At 37.2% G+C, this 21,104-nt stretch overlaps 1 protein-coding gene across 1 annotated transcript; it reads right to left on the reverse strand.

Moving 5' to 3' along the window:
- Positions 1-9,782: 9,782 nt before the first annotated feature.
- manba (mannosidase, beta A, lysosomal) lies at positions 9,783-20,675 on the reverse strand. Its single transcript, XM_052089795.1, has 17 exons — positions 20,316-20,675; positions 20,122-20,216; positions 18,293-18,398; positions 17,995-18,168; positions 17,672-17,795; positions 16,389-16,558; positions 16,163-16,270; positions 15,916-16,067; positions 15,685-15,802; positions 15,505-15,591; positions 14,716-14,883; positions 14,397-14,615; positions 12,504-12,668; positions 12,234-12,378; positions 11,935-12,080; positions 10,735-10,995; positions 9,783-10,592 (listed from the first exon to the last, which is right to left on the reverse strand). Exons 1-17 carry the CDS (start codon positions 20,523-20,525, stop codon positions 10,362-10,364), a joined length of 2,679 nt encoding a protein of 892 aa, XP_051945755.1. The 5' UTR covers positions 20,526-20,675; the 3' UTR covers positions 9,783-10,361.
- Between the last annotated feature and the right edge of the window lie 429 nt (positions 20,676-21,104).

The following is a 21,104-nucleotide window of genomic DNA, read 5'->3' on the forward strand; positions in this document are numbered from 1 at the left end:
ATACCACGGCCCACGATTCCGCGGCGAACTCGTCTGCTTCCATCGCAAGAGGGTAGGCAGACTGGCTGTGAGGCGAGTCGCCGCCGCCTCGAGCGGGGACGGGAGTCAATGAGCGTGCCGGGGCGCGGGTGGTCCGAGGGGGCGTACCCGGCAGAGCTGCACCCGCTATCATCCCCAAATCGCCTCCATCGCCAGCCGCATCGTCCTCAATCCCGTGGGAAGAAGGAGAGACGCGGGGGGCGGCTGGAGACCCCGGGAACATGACCATGACAACGTTGCGGTCGCGGCTTGCTTACAACCATAAGCAAGCCGCGACCGTAACGTTGTCATGGTCATGTTCTTGCAGTGAGAACATGAACCATCCACAAAAGCAGCCTCGGTGTGATCGCTACCCAGACACACGAGACAACACCTGTGGCTGTCGGAAGCGGAGAGTACTCTACCGCATCCAGGAACAACACAGGTACGGAAAGGCATCTTTATATAGACGCGTCCTTAAAAGGACGTTCAACGCCGCTGTGTATTGCTCTTTTAGAGGAAATTACTCTTTTAAAATAAAATCACTCTTTTATGAAAGAAAAGAACTCGTGAGAGTTCTTTATAATCGGCACTGTCGAAGCGCTCAGGGGCAGGAAATGCACAGCTGTGCAAACAGGAGAAAGCCGCTGTTGTGCGCCGTAGAATCCAACAGCATGCAGCAGAGGAATGACAGGAACTCGGTGTGTAACACGCAGCAATTGCAGACACGACCATCGGCTCCGAAGAAATTTTCTGAATGAACTCCCGTATTTGCGCTGCTTAAATACCCGTATGTCCGGGGGCCGGACATGCAAATACTGGCTGCCAACTCTCATTGGCCTTTTTTTATAGATCAGGGGTGGATATCGGCGCTCAAGAGAGACCCCTAGTGTCGCTTCTCTGACACAACGTGGAGAGAGCGACAGAAGGGGAACATCTAATATTCGAGTTTTGGGGGCTCTTATTTTGGAATTCAACATCAGAATGTTCTGAAACATTGTAGTTGACACCTTGAGAAGGTGTCCTCCCCACCTGAGGTGAAATTGGTCTGTGGAAGCTAGGACTTTTATTTTTATGATTTTCTGAATGTGTAAACAAAACATCTAATATTTAAGATTTGGGGGGCTCTTATTTTGGAATTCAACATCAGAATGTCCTGAAACATTGTAGTTGACACCTTGAGAAGGTGTCCTCCCCATCTGAGGTGAAATTGGTCTGTGGAAGCAAGGACTTTTATTTTTATGATTTTCTGAATCTATGGACAAAAAAGGTAATATATGAGTTTTGGGGGGGCTCTTATTTTGGAAGACAACATCAGAATGTCCTGAAACTTTGTAGTTCACACCTTGAGAAGGTGTCCTCTCCATCTGAGGTGAAATTGGTCTGTGGAAGCTAGGACTTTTATTTTTATGATTTTCTGAATGTATGGACAAAAAAGATAATATGAGTTTTGGGGGGGCTCTTATTTTGGAATACAACATCAGAATGTCCTGAAACATTGTAGTTCACACCTTGAGAAGGTGTCCTCCCCATATGAGGTGAAATTGGTCTGTGGAAGCTAGGACTTTTATTTTTATGATTTTCTGAATGTGTACACAAAACATCTAATATTAGAGTTTTGGGGGCTCTTATTTTGGAAGACAACATCAGAATGTCCTGAAACATTGTAGTTGACACCTTGAGAAGGTGTCCTCTCCATCTGAGGTGAAATTGGTCTGTGGAAGCTAGGACTTTTATTTTTATGATTTTCTGAATGTATGGACAAAAAAGGTAATATATGAGTTTTGGGGGGGTTCTTATTTTGGAATTCAATATATCATGCAGTGACAGGTTGTGAGGTGTGCTAAAATCTTTCTTTCGTTCTGTCTTTCTTTCTGACAGACAGACAGAATAAATGAATGCATGTGAAATTGCCTTCGCAGGAATTTAACCTGTTTTAGTTCTGACGGTCATACCGCAATAACCAGTGTATACGCGCACCGCGAAATATAGGTGCGGCTAGTTTGACCGCTCATTTCGAAGTGGCGGCTGGCTTGACCGCAGTCAAACGGGCGGGAAAACACGCGCTATTCGATGTGAAATGAAACAAACAACAGAACCCACAAGTTAATAAATGAGAAATTCAACCCTTTAATTTCCTTTTAGCAAAACTCCCATACGTAGAAGGAACAAATATTTCTAATCAGTTGCAGTGATAGTGGAATACACCTTTTCTTCAGCATAGCCCGCGCGAGTGTCGATAATGAGATCTGCTTTACTGAGGTTCAACAACATGCTGCTGCTACTACTGTCTACTGTCACTCCTGTGTCAAAGAGGTCTTTGTTTACACTTTTCCAACCTCTACAGTAACGTGTTCAGGTCTGACTTTTTAGAGTAACTTTCAAGTGATCTCGCTGACATGATAGGACATAATTCCAATATTTGCACATTTCCCAATGCAGCCTACTTGTCTTTATCAACATTACTAACCAGCAATGATTTGGCATTTTTATTAAGAAATATAGTGAAAAATACATTTCTACATATACTAAGAAAACAATGATCATTGATGTTGTGCAATGGCTTTTGTGGGACTAGTCCAAAACAAACAAGTTTTAACTGAGAAAAGATAACAATTCTGGGTTGTTTTAATGTATGTATTTATTTGTTTGTTTGAATTAATATAAAGTTTGAACAATTTTTCTAATAATAAAAAAGAACATTCAAACCAGCCTATTAATTTAAATAGATACTGTATTTATCAAGCAACCATTTCTTGCCTTGACACAGTTTGTATGCTCATAAAGGACTATGATTAACACAGACATAATTTATTTTAATAAAAAAATATAAGTTTCATATACATTTTACATATGTGTGCACATATATATGCCTGATAAATTCACAGTATGCCCACCTCTTCAGTCACTACACAACTGTTTTCTCACCAGAACCTATTCATGCAGTTGACTTTGAATGTGACGAACAATTTACATAATTACACTTTTGGATCCTATCTACAGACTAGTGTATTGAATGAATGAACTGCATGCGACATTCATTAAAGCATCTCCTTTTGAGTTCTACATAAGAAAGTCATCTGGGGTTATAAAGACATAAGAGCAAGTAAATTATGACAAGATTTTCATTTTTGGGAGAACTATTGCTTTAATTCTGAACTTCTGCACCACCAAATGGAATGGCAAAAATAAACAATGTTTTGCAAATAAAATTCTGAATACGCTCCCTGTCTGCCGTTGGTCAAACAATGAGATAATCCCACCCCCAACTCACACCATTGGTTGAGTAACATTGTTGGGGCGGGTCAAAGTGGGTCGTTCAAAACAAACAAAGCAATTTTCAAAGTGCTACAGAAAGACAATGCTTACAGTTTCAGAGAAAATGAACCTACAAATGGCTTAATTATACTCGTCTCTGCATATTAAGCTGGGATAGAAAAAATTATTTTAACAGGAAAAAGTTACATCAAGTTTATATCAGGGTCAGAAATGAACCAAATTAACCATTAACCACCCAAAGTGCCTCAGACAAAATACCTCTGAAATTTTCAAAGTTGCGGCAAAAAAATGAATTTCTGTGGGTGGGGGAAATGTTCTGTAATATTTCATACTAATCTATTCTAGGCCTATCTAGTTATGGGAGTAGTGCCTCTGCAGACACTTTTCATAGCATAGCAATAATGGCAGCTTTCATGTTTGCTGGTAATGTTGGGGGAGGAATAGCACCTGAAAAAAGTAAAATTCTTATGTGGATTTGTGAATACAATTTTAAAAGGTGCACTGGTGCGTTCTCATTACAAGTCGAGATTCTGACTTGTAAAAAGTATTCACGTCTTCGCAGAACACATAATGAAAAGATGTAATCTCGGAATTCTATGAAATCTCTGACTTGATGGTTGTGACATCATGTGAAAAGATCCAATATGGCAGCAACCTTAACAGCTAAGGCATTGAACTCATATTTCTGTTTGAAAAGCTATTTTATTCTGCCATCGTTACCTGGAGTTACCATTTTCTTTGTTGTTAAACATTTTGCAACAACATAAACAGCCGAATTAATGAACTAATGTAGTGATAAATATTTTATTGTCATCAACAACACAGCTGTTTTGGCATAATGAGTGTCATCATAGAAATGGATAACTTTGAGTTCCCAGGATGTGAATGGCTCAGAGGAGAACCTCCGAGTTGCCATTTCGTCATTTCAGTAATGCAAACATGATGTGATTGCACCTGCCAAGATGATGTGCTTTTTTGGAAGAATCAGTGGGGTTGTGACATTTGGTTTTCTTTTGGTGCCTCAAATAGGACAGCAGGTGTCGCTATTTTAAAGGACAGGTTTTCAGGGAAGGTTATAAGTCACAAAACAGATGAACAAGGTCACTGGATTGCGCTACTTATTGATATAAACCAAACTAAAATTATTATAAATGTATATGCCACCAATAATAAAAAAACAAATGAGTTAATCTTTCTAGATATTGAAGGCCATATTAATCATTTACATTCAAAATTCCCCTCAGCTGAAGTAATTTGGGGAGATGATTTTAATACAGTGTTTGATGGAAGACAAGATCGATTACCACCTAGAATTGACAATATGGCAAGTGAATTAAGCAATGTTTGTTTACGACTGAACATAATTGACATATGGAGGTATAAAAATCCACAGTCACTTTTGTATACATGGAGTAATAGGGACAGATCTCAACAATCGCGTATTGATTTTTGGCTCATTTCAGAACTTATAAAAGAGAGAGTTGAATTTGTTACTATTGAACCATCAGTTTTAACAGATCACAAAGGCATATCTATTAAAATTAATGTGGTAATTTCTCAATCAAGTAGAGTTAAATGAGGATATTGGAAGTTAAATAATAGTCTATTGAAACATAATGATTTTTGTGACCAAATTAAGAATTTAATTGTTAAAAATTGGCAACAAGCTTCTTTGATTCAAACTTATGGGAATTTATGGGAACAAACTAAATTTGAAATAAGGAAATTTGCAATAACGTATAAATAATTAATGAAATAATATCCCTCACTTGTAAAAATAACAAAAATATGTCAAGCACTGACTTATTAAAGCTTGCTACATTGCAGAATGATCTGGATGACATTTATGAAGAGAAAGCTAGGGGTGCGTTTGTTAGGTCTAGACAAAAATGGTTGGAAGCAGGAGAAAAAAATACTAAATATTTTTTTGGTTTAATTCAATTCAATTCAATTCAATTCAATTCAATTTTATTTGTATAGCGCCTTTCACAACACACATCGTTTCAAAGCAGCTTCACAGAACATCAGCATTAACAGACGACAAAAACTGCAACGTCCATAAAGTCGATTAATCATCATTGTGTAATTTAGACAAAATTTGATTTTAATGGTTTAAAAATAATTAAATGATAATTATATTAACTCTTTCCCTTCCAAACACGGAATTTTCCGGGTTTTATGAAAAAGCTTCCGCCAAACACGGAATTTTCCTGGTATCCGTGTTTTAGGTGGAATACGGTAAGAAAGACCCGCACGCATGTTTTGAAAGAGTACGCAACTCTTTGATCAAAGAAACAGACTGCGATCGTCTTAAACGTAAGTGGAGTTTTGAGAATGTAGCTCAAAATGTAGATAGAAATGCCTTTTCTCAGCTTTTTGTCCGAAATGTTGTTTTTGACAAAGCCTACCTTTAATGCCTTAATGGCATTAAAAATAACAAATGAAGATAAAATAAAATCGTTTTTTATTTGCCTAAAAGCAGAGGCTCAGATCTTTATTTTGATATATAGCATCTTCATATATTCATGGAATTAAATATTCTGCGGGCCATTAAAGTTTTGCTGAAAATCGTCAAAAACCCTGGCGGTGGCTGGCAACTTTTTTTTTTTAAAACGCTGGCGGGGAAAGAGTTAATAACCCCAGTGAGCAAGCCGTAGGCGACTGTGGCAAGGAACACAAAACTCCATAAGATGTAGATTAATGGAGAAAAATAACCTTGGGAGAAACCAGACTCACTGTGGGGGCCAGTTCCCTCTGGCTAACATTATGAATGTAATGTAAATATTAATTATGTATAGGTAAAATCATGTTTTAAAATCATTAAACTAAGTGTTAAGGTGTCAGTGAGTAAAAATCGATTGTGTTTGAACTGTAAGATTAATGACCAAAGTCTTTGAAGTCCATCTAGATTAATTGTAGAGGTTCACATAGATGCAAGTGTCCCTGTCAATTGGCCGACGAAGGCTTTTGTGGGCAATAGTTAGTCTATGCATTCCATTTCACGATCGTAGTCCATCAATCGACCGAATTTAGTCATCATCATTCAGCGACATGTAGCAGTGGAGTCCAACATGAAGCAGGAATGGTGCTGGATCCAGCCGGTTCTGGTGACCTCAGGATAGGAGTCCCGAGGTTGAGACAGGGAAACAAATAAAAAGATGTAAGCGTAGATGCCATTCAATTTATTGCAGAGTTTGAGATCATGCTCAATGTTTCTAGTTCCGGCAGACCCAACTAAAGCAGCCTAATTGTGGGTTGGAGGATAAATTAGGTGTATGCCTGGCTAAATAGATGAGTCTTTAGTCTAGACTTAAACTGAGAGAGTGTGTCTGCATCTCGAACAGTGTTTGGGAGATTATTCCATAGTTTAGGAGCCAAATATGAAAAGGATCTTCCTCCTTTTGTGGATTTTGATATTCTAGGAACTATTAATAGGCCAGAATTTTGCGATCTTAATGAACGTGTTGGAATATAGCGTGTTAGAAGATCACTTAAGTACTGCGGAGCTAGACCATTCAAAGCTTTGTACGTAGATAACAGAATTTTAAAATCAATACGAAATTTAACAGGTAGCCAATGTAGCGATGATAAAATGGGGCTAATATGATCATATTTCTTGGTTCTCGTCAGCACTCTGGCTGCTGCATTTTGAACCAATTGAAGTTTATTTATTTAGAAAAAAGAAATGGAGAAATAACTTCTGTAAACAAATTAATAATAAATGGACTTACTAGTGATAATCCCAAGGATATTTCTTGTTTTGTTAATCAATTTTATAGTAAATTGTATAGTTCAAATTGTCAACTAAATGATGCAGATTGTTTTCTTAGTAATTTATCAACCAGTATTAACAAGATTACATCAGATTATAAAAATTCATGTGATAAAGAATTGAATAGTGAGGAAATAACAAATTGTATAAATAGTCTTAAAGAAAATAAATCTCCTGGGAATGATGACTTGACAGGGGAGTTTTATAAACCTTTTTGTAATGACCTTGCACCCTTTTTACTTGCTGTTTTTAAGGAAGCAGTAGATTTGGGAGAAATGCCCGCATCACTAAAACAAGGGGTAATTACACTTATACCCAAGCCTAACAAAGATAGATTATTCTTAGAAAATTGGAGACCAATTAGTTTGTTAAATAATGATACTAAAATATGTTCTTTAATTTTTGCAAAAAGACTTAAGAAAAATCTTAATACAATAATTGATGAAGAGCAGTCAGGTTTTTTGAAAGGCCGCTACATTGGAAATAATATTAGACTCATTTTAGATTTAATTGATTATAGACACCTTATCCCTGATGATTCTTTTATATTATTTATTGATTTCTATAAAGCGATTGACACTGTTGAACAATCATTTATGTTAAAAGTTATTGAATTCTTTGGTTTTGGTAATTTCTTTCAAAAAGCAATTCGTACGCTTTATAATGGTTCAGTCCAGTTATCTCACGGTACCTGTCAGAGATTTGATATGGGCCGTGGGATAAGACAAGGATGTCCTATATCACCTTTTCTCTTCACATTGGTTACTCAGGTCATGGCTGTTCATATCAAGAAAGCAAGTTTTCAAGGAATTTCATTGTTTGGAAAAGAGATTAAACTCAGCCAATTAGCGGATGATACCACAATTTTTGTCAAAAATAGTGACGAATTGGATGAAGTTGTTAAATGTATTGGAACATTTTCTGGAATCTCTGGATTAAAGATGAATAAGAATAAGTCCACTTTATTCTCTCTTAAAGATTGTGTGCTGAAAGAAGTTTGTGGGATACCAATTAAAGATAATACCACATACCATGGGATAATGGTGTGTAAAGATTTGAAACAAAGAAGCCGGTTACATTTTGAGCCTATTATTGAGAAAATTAAAAACAGATTCAATATGTGGCTTATGAGAGATCTGTCCCTAAATGGACGCGTTCTACTTTCAAAAGCAGAAGGGATCTCAAGGTCTGTTTATATATCTATGTCAGCAGATGTTCCAAATAATGTTCTCAAGGAATTAGATAAGATTCTTTATGATTTTATATGGAGGAAGAAAGTAAACTATTTAGGGAAAGATATTATAAATAATAATAGAGACTTTGGGGGCCTTGAAGTTTTAAATTTTACAGATCTCAATAATGTAAGATAAAATGGATAATCGAATTTATTAAAAATAAGGATAGTATATGGAATGTTTTCCCAAATTACATATTTAACTCTTTTGGTGGCATTCATTTTCTTTTAAAATGTAATTTCTCAGTTGAAAAAATCCCTGTTAAACTGGCAAACTTTCATAAGCAGGCACTGCTGGCTTGGCAATTAATCTACAAACACAACTTTTCACCGCATCGGTATTTAATATGGAATAATAAAGATATCTTGTACAAAAAAAAAGTCAATATTTAATCAGACATGGTACGACAATGGCATTCTTACTGTTAATCAGTTGCTTAATGAACAAGGTTTACTTTTAACATATTCTGAATTTCTAAATAAATTTTTGTTTCTTGTGAGGCCAAAAGAATACGCTATTATTTTAGATGCAATCCCTGGTAGAGTTGTATCACTATTACAAAATCCTGGAATTTATCCTATAAATGTTGATCGTCAAACCAGTTTTTGTAGTGATACAGTATTTATTGGGGATATTAATATATTAATAGATAAATGCAGTAACAAATATATTAGAAATATTTTAAAAACAAACTATTTGCCTTGTTCAATTGGGTTTTGGCCTATTAAATTTGAAAATATTAACTGGAAAAGAGTATGGTCTATAACAAATAAGTTTTTTATTAATAATAAAATTAGAGAGGTATCATATAAAATTGTACACAGAATTTACCCTGTCAAAGAGTTACTTCATGAACGTTTTCATTTGAATATTGAAAACGTATGTGAATTTTGTGGTAATGCCAAAGAATCTGTAACGCATCTTTTTTTTGATTGTATATATTCAAAAATGTTTTGGTTGGATGTTTCAAATTTCGTTTCTATTCAAACATGTTTACAAATTAATCTGTATGATTTAGTATTTTTATTTGTGCAGGAAAATGTTGATTCCAAAAGTACGATGTGCTTCCTTATACAACTTTTTATTTTACTAGGAAAATATCACATTCATGTGAAAAAATGGACTAAAGCTAAGCCAAGCTTTGAACACTTTATAAAAGAGATTAAACAGTATGGTAATACATTAGATCAAATTAAGAACAAAAAAGCAAGAAAGACCTATGAAGCTTTGTGTTATTACAAATTATTGTAATATTACCCCTGGCATAACCTATTATTTATTTATTTATTTTTTCATTTTCTTATGTTTGTTAACTTCTATTGGTTGAGAAGTGTATATTCATGTACAAATCTTTGTATATTTTTTTTGTTGAAATAAAAAAAAAATAAAAAAAAAATGATGTGATTGCAGCATCAGTAGCTCATTGTTTGTGTCATCACACCTAGTGGTGTGGATGCAGCATCATTCAAAATCAATAGTTTTCAGTTTCAGATTTTATTGTAGAAATTCACCACACACAATCAGCCATGATTAATTTAACCCAAGAATAAAAGTGTACAAATAAAAGGGTGGTTACTGAGATTAAGCTAGTAGTATTTGACTGGTCATGCGATTCTAAAATGGCAGCCCCCATGAGCGCGTGCGTCCCTGCCACATGTAGAATAAACCAACTTTTAAAAGGTTACTGATATGATTGGAGTCTTAATCTCAAGCACATGGTCATGATTTTATAAATATTTTTTAAAATGTAATACATTTCTTTAGAAGTAAAACTTTTTTAATAAGGAAAAATATACTGAGTGCACCAATTAGAGAACACTAAATTGGTTTTGTAAAAATAGTTGCTCTCTGTGGATTTTCCCTAACCGTATATTTGAACTTGCTGGTATTATTTATTTATATTCAGTTTTGATGATAACAAAATGCCTGTTAAATTATCTAATTTTCACAAGCGATTAATTACTTTAGTATTAAAAAATAATGAGGAAAAAAAATACTGAGGGCATCTATGAAAGAAGTTGACAATCAGACAACTAGTTAAGCATGTGCAAACAAAATCAGTATACATCCCTGAGAGAAGTGACATGAAGTTTTGCAGCAAGTTCTTCAGCAGTGATGGGTGTCCATGATTCAAAAATAATAGTGGATTTTTTAGACAGCATCAGGAAGCCATTAGTATAAAAGTGACCAGGAACATCATCAACATCCAGCCAAACATACATGGCAGGGAAGGAGCAGTGCAGAGTCACGGCAAAACTCTGTACCGTTATAGATTCCTTCACAGTGAACTGTAAAACACCCATAGAAAAAAGTCAGTCTGTTGAGAGGTTTGATTTCTGAAAAATCAAGTAGTCTTTCATTAAATTCCTGAGAAATCAGAAGAATTAGTAAATGGGTGAATTAGCAGAAGCATGTGTGTTTGTCTCTCACCGTGATGTTGGGTTTCTGCAGACCCTCGGCATGTCGTGGAGAACTGAGGAACATGTGATTGCGAGGGCCGATCATTTCACCCCCAGAATTCCTGAGATGAAAAGTGACTATGCAGGAGCGTCTGGTGCAGTTCCCACATTTCATCAGTAGAGCAGAAATTGGACACTGAAACAAAAGGGTGCTCCCTCCCTCTTTTATTGTAGTCAAATTAGACTCAAAAGAACACACAGCATCAAATCTGCTCCAGCTGTGTAATTTTACCTGTTCAAAAGACACGTATTGACCAAAAAGTCATAAATTAACTGTTTAGTATGAAATTAAAATATGCCAATTTTATCTAAATGTACAAGTATACCATGAATATTTGTCCAGTTCACTCTGTTAAGCGTAAATATTTATGTTTATATATATATATATATATATATATATATATATATATATATATATATATATATATATATAAACACACACTGGCGGCCAAAAGTTTGGAATAATGTACAGATTTTGCTCTTATGGAAAGATTTTGGTACTTTTATTCACCAAAGTGGCATTCAACTGATCACAATGTATAGTCAGAATGTATAGACATTAATAACATGAAAAAATCCTACACATGCAACAATGACAGCTTTGCAGATTCTTGGCATTCTAGCTGTCAGTTTGAAATAAATTGGTGATCCTAACTGACCTAAGACAGGGAATGTTTTCTACGATTAAATGTCAGGAATTGTGAAAAACTGAGTTAAATGTATTAGGCGAAGGTGTATGTAAACTTCTGACTCAAACTGTGTGTGTGTGTGTGTGTGTGTGTGTGTGTGTGTATACAGTATATATATGTTAATGCTGAAGATTGTAATTTCTGCATTACTAGTAGCACCAAACTGTGTGTGAGCAGCCCGCATGGGACAGATATAATCACAGTGGCATTAATGTACTTAGGCTGGGACAACCTGTTAGTCAAAGGAATGTCATATGGGCGAAATTTGAAATGTTACTTGAAATATTTATTTCTGCAATTATTTTTGGTGCCACTGATGGTGCAGATGTTACAAATTTTACCTTTAAACTGTCATGTCTACTAAAAAGCTTTGTCTTATTTCCAAATTATTATGACATATATTTTTTAACAAATCACCTCTGTTTTGAGATAACCAAAAACAACAGTTAAATATTTGACTTAACACAAACATGCTATTTTACCTTGGCTTTGACTTTTTGCATCACTGAGTGGCTTTCAGAGACAGCATAGATCAGCAAGTTTCCCTGATCCTCGACACCCACTGAGAGTATAGGAGCATAAAAATCTGTAGCCCAGTATTGCAGCATTTTCCATTTACCACCAAACTCTGAATGTAAAAGAAATTTGCCAGTCAAGAAGTATATTTTGATGTACACCTTGTACATTCAAATCACCAATTAAATTAACATTCAAATCAATTTTAGAGTGCCTTCTTCCTTATAAAGATGAACAGCTGTAGCAGTGTACATTATCCATTTACCTACAGAAGACCAAGAGGGCCCCTGCCAGATGTCATTGAGTTGCCAGTAAAGAGTGCCCATAGTATGACCTTCGCCCTCGATGATGTCACCTTGGCTGCGGCGGTAGAATTCTGTTTGTGTCTTCACACACTGTGCCTGCATCACCTGTTCAAAACGTACAGTGACATTAGGTATACATCTCTGAATCACTGTCAGTGCATCTGGACCATGACTCATGGGTTCCACAGTGTGAATTACTTGACATTTTAAATATATGTGTTTATGTTGACCTGAGTGATGTAAATAGTGTCTCTGTATCTCTGCACTGGGTCTGTGCTGTTTGGTAAAATGTAATGTAGTTCTGCTTGCTTAAGCATCTGCTGATTCCCATCTTCATGATGCTGCCGATGAGCTGAGAAATTACTGCTGAAATCCCAGTCTGAAGCCACTGAAACCTGTAACACACACACACACACACACACACACACACAGACACAGATTGTAAGGCTACAAATGTGTGTGTATATGGGTTTAAAGTCAGCACATGAAACATTCAAAACCCATGTTACTTTGAGTGAAACAGGCTATTAAATTTTGTTCCATACTAAAATGCCCCCAAGTGGAGGGGAGGAGTTGAAAACTAAGAGCATTTGCTGAAAAGAAAAGTGGCTTCAGAGATTACGAATACAAAATAAAATTTCCTTTCCAATAATGTGCACTGATAAATTGTTCACAACATGACCAAGAATGTGTCTAAGAGCGCAACGGTCTCATTCTGGAAGTAAAAATCCAATAAATGTTTTTAAATAGGAGGACTGAATATTAACAATAACTTAAACCTTTAAATACAGACCTTCCTGTTGAAGCCATCTCTCTGTGTTATTTCTACTTGATTTAAAAATAATCATGTTTAATAGTGAAAATTCTGGAAGAACTACAATACCCAAGATTCTGAAGGGAAACGATCCACCAAACATAATATTAAACTTCATAATGTCACACTGCTTCATGGGATTGTACTTTCATTCTGGTGAAAGTTAAAATCAGCAACACTCGTGGAAAGGAGAAAAAGTATGAAAAATAACTTTGCCTAAGTGTTTCAGCACACAGGCCTTCATCAGGACTATATGACGAAACGTGTTGGCAAATAACACGAAGAATTTATATATGAATATGACGAAACATGTTGGCAAGTAACACAAAGAATTTATATATGAATATGACGAAACGTGTTGGCAAATAACACGAAGAATTTATATATGAATATGACGAAACATGTTGGCAAGTAACACAAAGAATTTATATATGAATATGACGAAACGTGTTGGCAAATAACACAAAGAATTTATATATGAATATGACGAAACGTGTTGGCGAATACATTTCGTACATTGTCTCTTTCCTAAACTGCTGCTGGTTTTACGTTCACCAGTCATTTGTCTTTTCCAAGCACCTTGTTGGTTCTTTAAAGCTGCACCAGAATAACTCTTTAATATTGTTGTTCATTCCCTTATTATATTAAAAACATTAAGTACACAGTTTTGTACCTTTGTATTTTGTCAGAATTTTATAACACTTTCCCTTCAAATCAAAGTTTTAATGTTGTGATTCACCTCAGAGCTGGTTGGTTTGGTTCATGGCTTAGAAATCTTATGACGTATTTATGAAATGCCTTTGGAAAAAAATGAATGGGAAAATACTTCCACACACAAGACGGCTGAAAAAGTAGGTGGGCACTTGTGACAAGGAGGAGGGAGTTTCCGGGCCATGATGGAGCACGACTGGCACTGAATCAGCTGATCGGTGGGAGAGCAAGATAAGGAGCAGCCGGAGACGCCGGTTCGTGATGGAGAGACGCACGTGGCCACGTTGCATGTGTGTCTGTTTATATTTGTTTTATGTTGAGTTTCTTATTAAACTTGGTTTACTGTTCAGCATGATCCCTCCGCCTCCTTGCCCATCCTGAACCTATTACAGCGCTCTATTAAGAAAGCAAATAGGGTCCATTTTGATTCCATGTAGATTTCAATCTACTTTAATCTTAAACTAGTGAAACTAATCACTAACCAAGTTTTGTAGCCAGAGTACTAACTAGTACTCTGTGCTGAGTATGCTCCAAACTATTCCTGACTATTTAGCCTTCAGAAAGCAGGTAGGCCTGTATCAAGTATTGAGTGCATTACCTTACTAAGCGTTGAAAATGATGGCCAGGACTGGAAGCCATACTCTGAAGCAAAACGTGTCCGAGGGAATGCAGTCCAGTCCAAGCAATCTTTTTCATAGTTGTAGTAGTGTGTGTCTCCATAGTGGGGGTCATACGGGTCCTGAGCCACCCATCCTTCCTTCTCAGTTTCAACCCCATTGGTTGGGCTGGATGCTAGAAAAGGGCGAGTGATGTCCTCCTGAATTAAAGCACAGTATACAATGACACGACTTGGGATAGGGATTTCTGTTCGCACATTAAAGCAAAGTATGTGTGCATACTGCATATCTCAGTCTCACCTGCAGTATGATGTCTCTGATGTTTTCAACATAGAGATTGACATAATCTTTCAAATACTGTGGACGCTCAGCAACAGTTATGTTAAACCAGTCGGTTGCAATGGCAGCTTCATTCTCATTGTTTCCACTCCAGATCACCACAGAGGGGTGAGATTTCAACCGTCGTACCTAAACGTTAACAAAACGAGTTGACAGAATGTCGGCCTCCGTCACCATTCACATTCATTGCATAATTTTTCCATGCTATGAAGGTGAATGGTGACCAAGGCCGACATTCTATCCAACATTTCCGTTTGTGTTCCTCAGAAAAAAGTAAGTCATATAGGTTTGGAACAACAGGATGTTGAGTACAGTAAATTTGGACAGAACTGTCATTTCTTGGTGACCTATCCCTTAAGGACTTTGCACACCAATTGCACATTTTCGATAATGGATTCCTAAAGAGCCATTACACCTGGAGTGAACATTTACACCAAATCGCACGACAAAGCACAGCTTTATTTATTTTTTTACATTGCATCTATTAAGACAGGGCAGACCAGCTGAAAGGTGCGTTGTGCCACCTACATTACTGGGGTAAAATTGCTTGTTGATTAGCGCCACCTATTGTATAGTCGTGAATGTGCTAATGGCAATCATTTGCATCACTTTTAATGTGAAAGGGCTATTCCACTGTGATTCATCTCTCATTATCGCATCAACTTTGGTGTGCAAAGTCCTTTTAAGCGTAACTGGATTGTATGAGTTGATTTGAGATTAACTTTATATTACTGTACTATGTGGGCACACCTGCTGAGTGACTTCTTCCCTCACTGTCTGCATAAAATCCTTCTCAGTAGGGTACAACGCACATGCGAACATGAAGTCCTGCCAAATCTGACATAAAAACAAAAGAAAGCTCAAATTAATTACACCTAGAAAGCATGCAGTGCATAATGCAGATGGAAAATGTCACACGATAAGGCTTACCATGATTCCATAAAAGTCACATAATTTGTAGAAGAGGTCTTGCTCATAGACTCCACCACCCCACACTCTTAAAACATTCATATTTGCCTTCTGTGCAGAACGGAGAAGGATTGTGATCCTGAAATAACAATGCAGAGATGGCCTAAATTTAACTGATTTCAAAGCTAAAATAATTCAGTCTGGCCACTGAATTGGGTTATTTTAATGTACGTAAGCACTACGTTATCTCACATGTCATTGGTAACCTGGTCTTGAAAGGCATGAACAGGAATCCAGTTTGAACCCTTCAGGAAAATTGGTTTTCCATTGATCCTGAAGTAAAAACTAAGGCCAGGTGAGGAGGAAATAGGCTCTTGGACCAACTCTACAGTGCGGAAAGCAATCTGTACAAGAAAACCCCAACACAAATCGTCAAATTATGTGGATGGAAGATAGAGCAAAATAATAAAAAAATAAGAATAACAGAGAAACATCTTACCCATCGGTCTGCATGTAATGTCTCTCCACCCAAAATTATAGCTATCTTCAGGTTATTTAAAGGCTGCTCTCCGTGTCCAAAAGGCCACCACAAAGCGACACTGACACTCTTAATGTGAACACAGCATATCATATATCATCAAAAATATGTGATATCTCATGAAATGAATGTCGAAATGATACTGAATGTTCATTGTCATTGAAACAACACCTGCATCTAAGCTCACCTGATTGACCTGGAGGACAAAGGACTTTCTGCTCTCCCCAGGTGTTAGAGAGAGCTGAAATTCTGCCTCTGAAAGTAATAATGGTATGGATATATGGACAGTGCCCTTAGATGCAACAACAACGTCGAAGAACAATTCCACGTCAACTTGCCAGCTTGCATGGTTAGAATCTGAATAAAGGGAAAGAGAGAGAAACACATACGGTAGTTAGAGAAACAGATGGACTGGTTTGAGTATTTCTGTAACTGCTGACCTCCTGGGATTTTTACAAACAACAGTCTCTAGAATTTACTCAGAATTGTGCCAAAACGGCAGTTCTGAGGACGGAAACGCTTTGTTGATGAGAGAGGTCAATGGAGAATGGCCAGACTGGTTTGAACTGACAAAGTCTATGGTAACTCAGATACCGCCTCTGTACAATTGTGGTGAGAAGAATATAATCTCAGAATGCTATTCTGTAATGTGGGATGGCACTGATTTGGCGGCATGAGGGGGACCTACACATGGGAATTTGAAATTTAGAATTTGAGTTCAACCTTCAACCAGTTTTTCTTTTGAAAAATTAGCACTATGCATAAGGGCCAGTGGTGGCTCAGCGGCTCTGAGTTACTGACCGAAAGATTGGGGGGTTCAAGCCCCAGCACAGCCAAGATACCACTTTTGGGCCCTTAACCCTATCTGCTCCAGGGGTGCTGTTTCATGGCTGACCCTGCGCTCGGACCCCAGCTTAGTTGGGATATGCGAAAAAAATGCATTTTATTGGCTCTGTACCTGTACTCTGCACAATGACAATAAAGTTGAATCTTAATCTTAAGTAGCAACATCTAGATTCTTTACAAAGATTACAAAAACATTAGCACTTAATTTCAAGTCTTCTGAAGCGTTGTTTTTTCTTTTTAATTGCAATCGGAGTGAACATCATGCATCCACAGCGCCAACCAATGCATTGACTAACTGCAAGATTTAGGTGAGAGAAGCAATTTCATTGTTGCCCACGGTAGGCAAATGCACAAAGGAAGATCAAATTGCAATATTCGATTAGTGTTTTTAATTGTCAAATGTTTAAAGCTGAAATCGATTACTTGTCCATGTCCCTAAAAAAACATTGTAGTTTTTTAATTAACATCAGGGTAATATAATACAAAGAATAATGTTGAAATAAAAATAAAATATAAAAAAAGTTTACACTGCTGAATAAGACTCATATGTGTCATTACAGTCTGTGAAAAAGGTGAAACTATGTGTGAAGTTGCATATTTGTCTTCATATGCAAATATGTGTACCATATTTTGGACTGGTAGTGAAACTTAAAAGCCTTAAAGTGTTGAAAACGTCCAGACGAACTTCCTTCCAGATGCCCAGAGTGGGGAAAGATGGACCCCAGTCCCAGCTAAATGAGCTTTGTGCCTGAAAACACACAGACAAAGAGTACATCACAACCAGGAAATCAATTACATGAAAGTAACAAGTATTGCTTTTTCCTCAGCCCTATTGCTCTTGTGACTTGCTGAACATATGGCTTATTAAATATCTGAGCTGCAGCAAAATGCAAGCGATATCGAAAACCACGTTTAAAAACTTTCTCTGAATGTAATCTGGTTTATACCTTTCTGATAAAGTTAACATGACACTCTCCTTTCTGTACGGGAGGAGGACAGGTGGGTGGCACCCTGTATTGTGTGTGGGCATGGCTCCTCTGAGATGCGTAGGTCACAGCTGACATAAGCCACACCTGCAGAATATTATCTTGATCCTTGAGTAATCCAGTGACTTCAAAATCCTGAAAAGCAAAATATTAAGGTTTATTGACATGGTTGTTTGTGTGTTTCCCACAAAAAAACACATATACATTTAAACAATACTATCTGAATTTATTATGGTATAAAGAATGAAAATGAATTTACATATCTACGAAACATGTTGTCTGTCTTTCCGATGGTGACTCCATTGAGAGAAATGGTGGAGACGGTGTCGACTCCTTCGAATACTAGAACAGCTCTCCCCTTCCCTCTGTAAAGAGCACACAATACTTACACTGACGAACCATGTTTCAATCCGTACTCCAGTCTAAAAATGACATGATTGCAGACATGGGGACTTGTGACTTGGTGACTTGGACTCGAGTCGACTCGAGTCGCTATTTTTATGACTTGTGACTTGACTTGACAAAAAATAAAATACTTGAGACTTGACTCGGACTTGGAAGTTAAAGACTCGGGACTTGACTTGACTTGAGACACGAAGACTTGAATGACTTGAGTGTTAATCACATCATGTTTTCAGTTTGAATATAAAATACATAAATTATTTAAAAAATAAAGTTGATCCAGCTGGAGCGCAGGCTGAGAATAGTTTTGTCATGACTGGATCCGCGACACTATAGGCTATCATCAGCCATGTCCTCTCGTACCTTACGCACACCACGCCCACTTAGATCAGATAACACATCAACATGTCAGCCGGAGGGTAGCGTTACCGAGGACATCAGCTTTTGGCTTCAAAAATTATTATCAAGATGGCAAAAGAGCGAACAGCTTTGCAAGACATGCAACGTTAAGATCGCGGACAGCCAGGCGACAACCTCCAATTTAGTCTGCCATTTGAAGAGCCATTCTGCCCATTAAGTGCTTGTCAATTTGTTAATTTTATCTGGTTAGTTGGTAGTTAGCTAATGTAATAATAGCAGGGTTCCCACGGGTCCTTGAAATCCTTGAAAGTTTGTGAATCTGAAAAATAAAATTCAAGGCCCTGGAAAGTTCTTGAAAATAAACATACATAGATACAGGTCCTTGAAAGTGCTTGAGGTACTTTGTTTTGTACGTTGCCATGACGTTCACGCGCGCTGGTACCTCAACGTTTCCCACTCACAGGCATTGCAAAAATAGGCTTATGGATATACTCTGTGTGAGTGAGTGAGTGAGTGAGTGTGGGTGTGGGAGTGTGAGAGCGCGAGAGTGAGTGTGTGTGTGTGAGCGCGAGAGTGAGTGTGGGAGTGTGGGAGAGAGAGTGTGGGAGTGTGTGAGAGAGAGTGTGTGTGTGAGAGAGAGAGTGTGTGTGAGAGAGAGAGAGTGTGTGTGTGAGAGAGAGAGTGTGTGAGAGAGAGAGGAGAAATGTAACAAAGTTTAATGTACGTAACTGTGTTTGAGAGAGCGAGAGGGAGGTGTTCAGAGAGGAGTCTGTTGGATGTTAAGCTGTTATTTGTTTTATGGACTCAATGTTGAAAATTTCAAACACTGTTGGCAGAAGTGAAAAATAAATAATTTTATGAAGTTACAATTTTGTTTGATTCCATGATGTATTTTACTGAACATGAGTATTGTAATTTACTGACAGTTACTTATATCTTGTCTTTTCACTTTATTATGATCAGATTCTGCAGGTAAAATTACAATAATATGGTGACTTGACTTGATATAGCCTGTGACTTGACTTGGACTTGACTTGACATAGCCTGTGACTTGACTTGGACTTGACTTGACATAGCCTGTGACTTGACTTGGACTTGACTTGGACTTGACTTGACTTGCCCAAGAAAAAAATACTTGGCACTTACTTGAGACTTGAAGGTTAAGACTTGAGACTTACTTGAGACTTGCACATGTGTGACTTGGTCCCATCTCTGCATGATTGTAACTAGACCACATCCTTTACCTTCGTTACAGTACCAGCTCTAGCAGTATGGTAGAAATGAAAGTGCAGGTTCAGTAGGGCATGAAACAAAAATATGACTTACCTGGCATAAGCAGGAACAGAGAATGATGTAATGTAAGTCCAGTTGTCAAGTGAAATCCATCTGTAAGCCAGGTCATTAAACCGAAAGTATGGATCCTGTTGACACGTACAATAGAAAACACGTTTATAGGAACACTCAAAAACTTTTAATAGCAATGACATGGACAATATGAAGATGATGCTGTATTTGCATACCGAAATGAATCCCTGACGCTGCAGAGCTGTGTGAACGCAACCCGGTACCTCCGCACTGAGCGACACTGATGAGTTGGAGTTAACCAGCTCCCATTTCCCGTTTAAAGAGATGCTCTCAACTCCCAGACTGGCACGCTTAACTTCAGATGCACATGCGCAGTCATGAACAAGAACCTCCAGAACATAAATGCACGCAAAATACCACATCATTCATTTCTATTGATCACGGAGAGCTTAACACAAATAAAGTCATAATTGAATATATTGTGAAATCACAGGACGTAAACAACTCATTAAAACCCCGCTCCAATTACATTTGTCTTATGCGGCCGTACTTCCCGGTTGAAATCAAAATCACAAGGGCGATCAGCTGATCTGTCATATGCTAAAAACATCCGGTGGGGTTTACGTTATGGGTATGTTGTGGAAAACATATACTATATAAATTCTTCAAAAAAATAAATAAATGCATGATAGTGTATTACAAATGTTTGATTTAGTAGACAGGCATGTGATTTAATTTAGTTAGAAAATCTAAATTAAGGGACTTTTATTTTGACCGAACCGTCGCCACACGACTCTGTATAAAACTATACGCATATGTTTACACTCAAAAATAAAATATAATTGTCGTTGTTAAATCACCGTATTTCTTTTGACTTAAAAATAAGTTGAACTCTATGTTTTCCCTAACCAACTTTAAATACAAACATTTATTGTCATGCTAGATGTTGAACAGTGTAGTCACCGAAAGTGACAAAAACACCCCCGAAATTCAGAATATGGGAG

This window comes from Xyrauchen texanus, chromosome 24, assembly GCF_025860055.1.
Source record: "Xyrauchen texanus isolate HMW12.3.18 chromosome 24, RBS_HiC_50CHRs, whole genome shotgun sequence".
NCBI lineage: Eukaryota > Metazoa > Chordata > Actinopteri > Cypriniformes > Catostomidae > Xyrauchen > Xyrauchen texanus.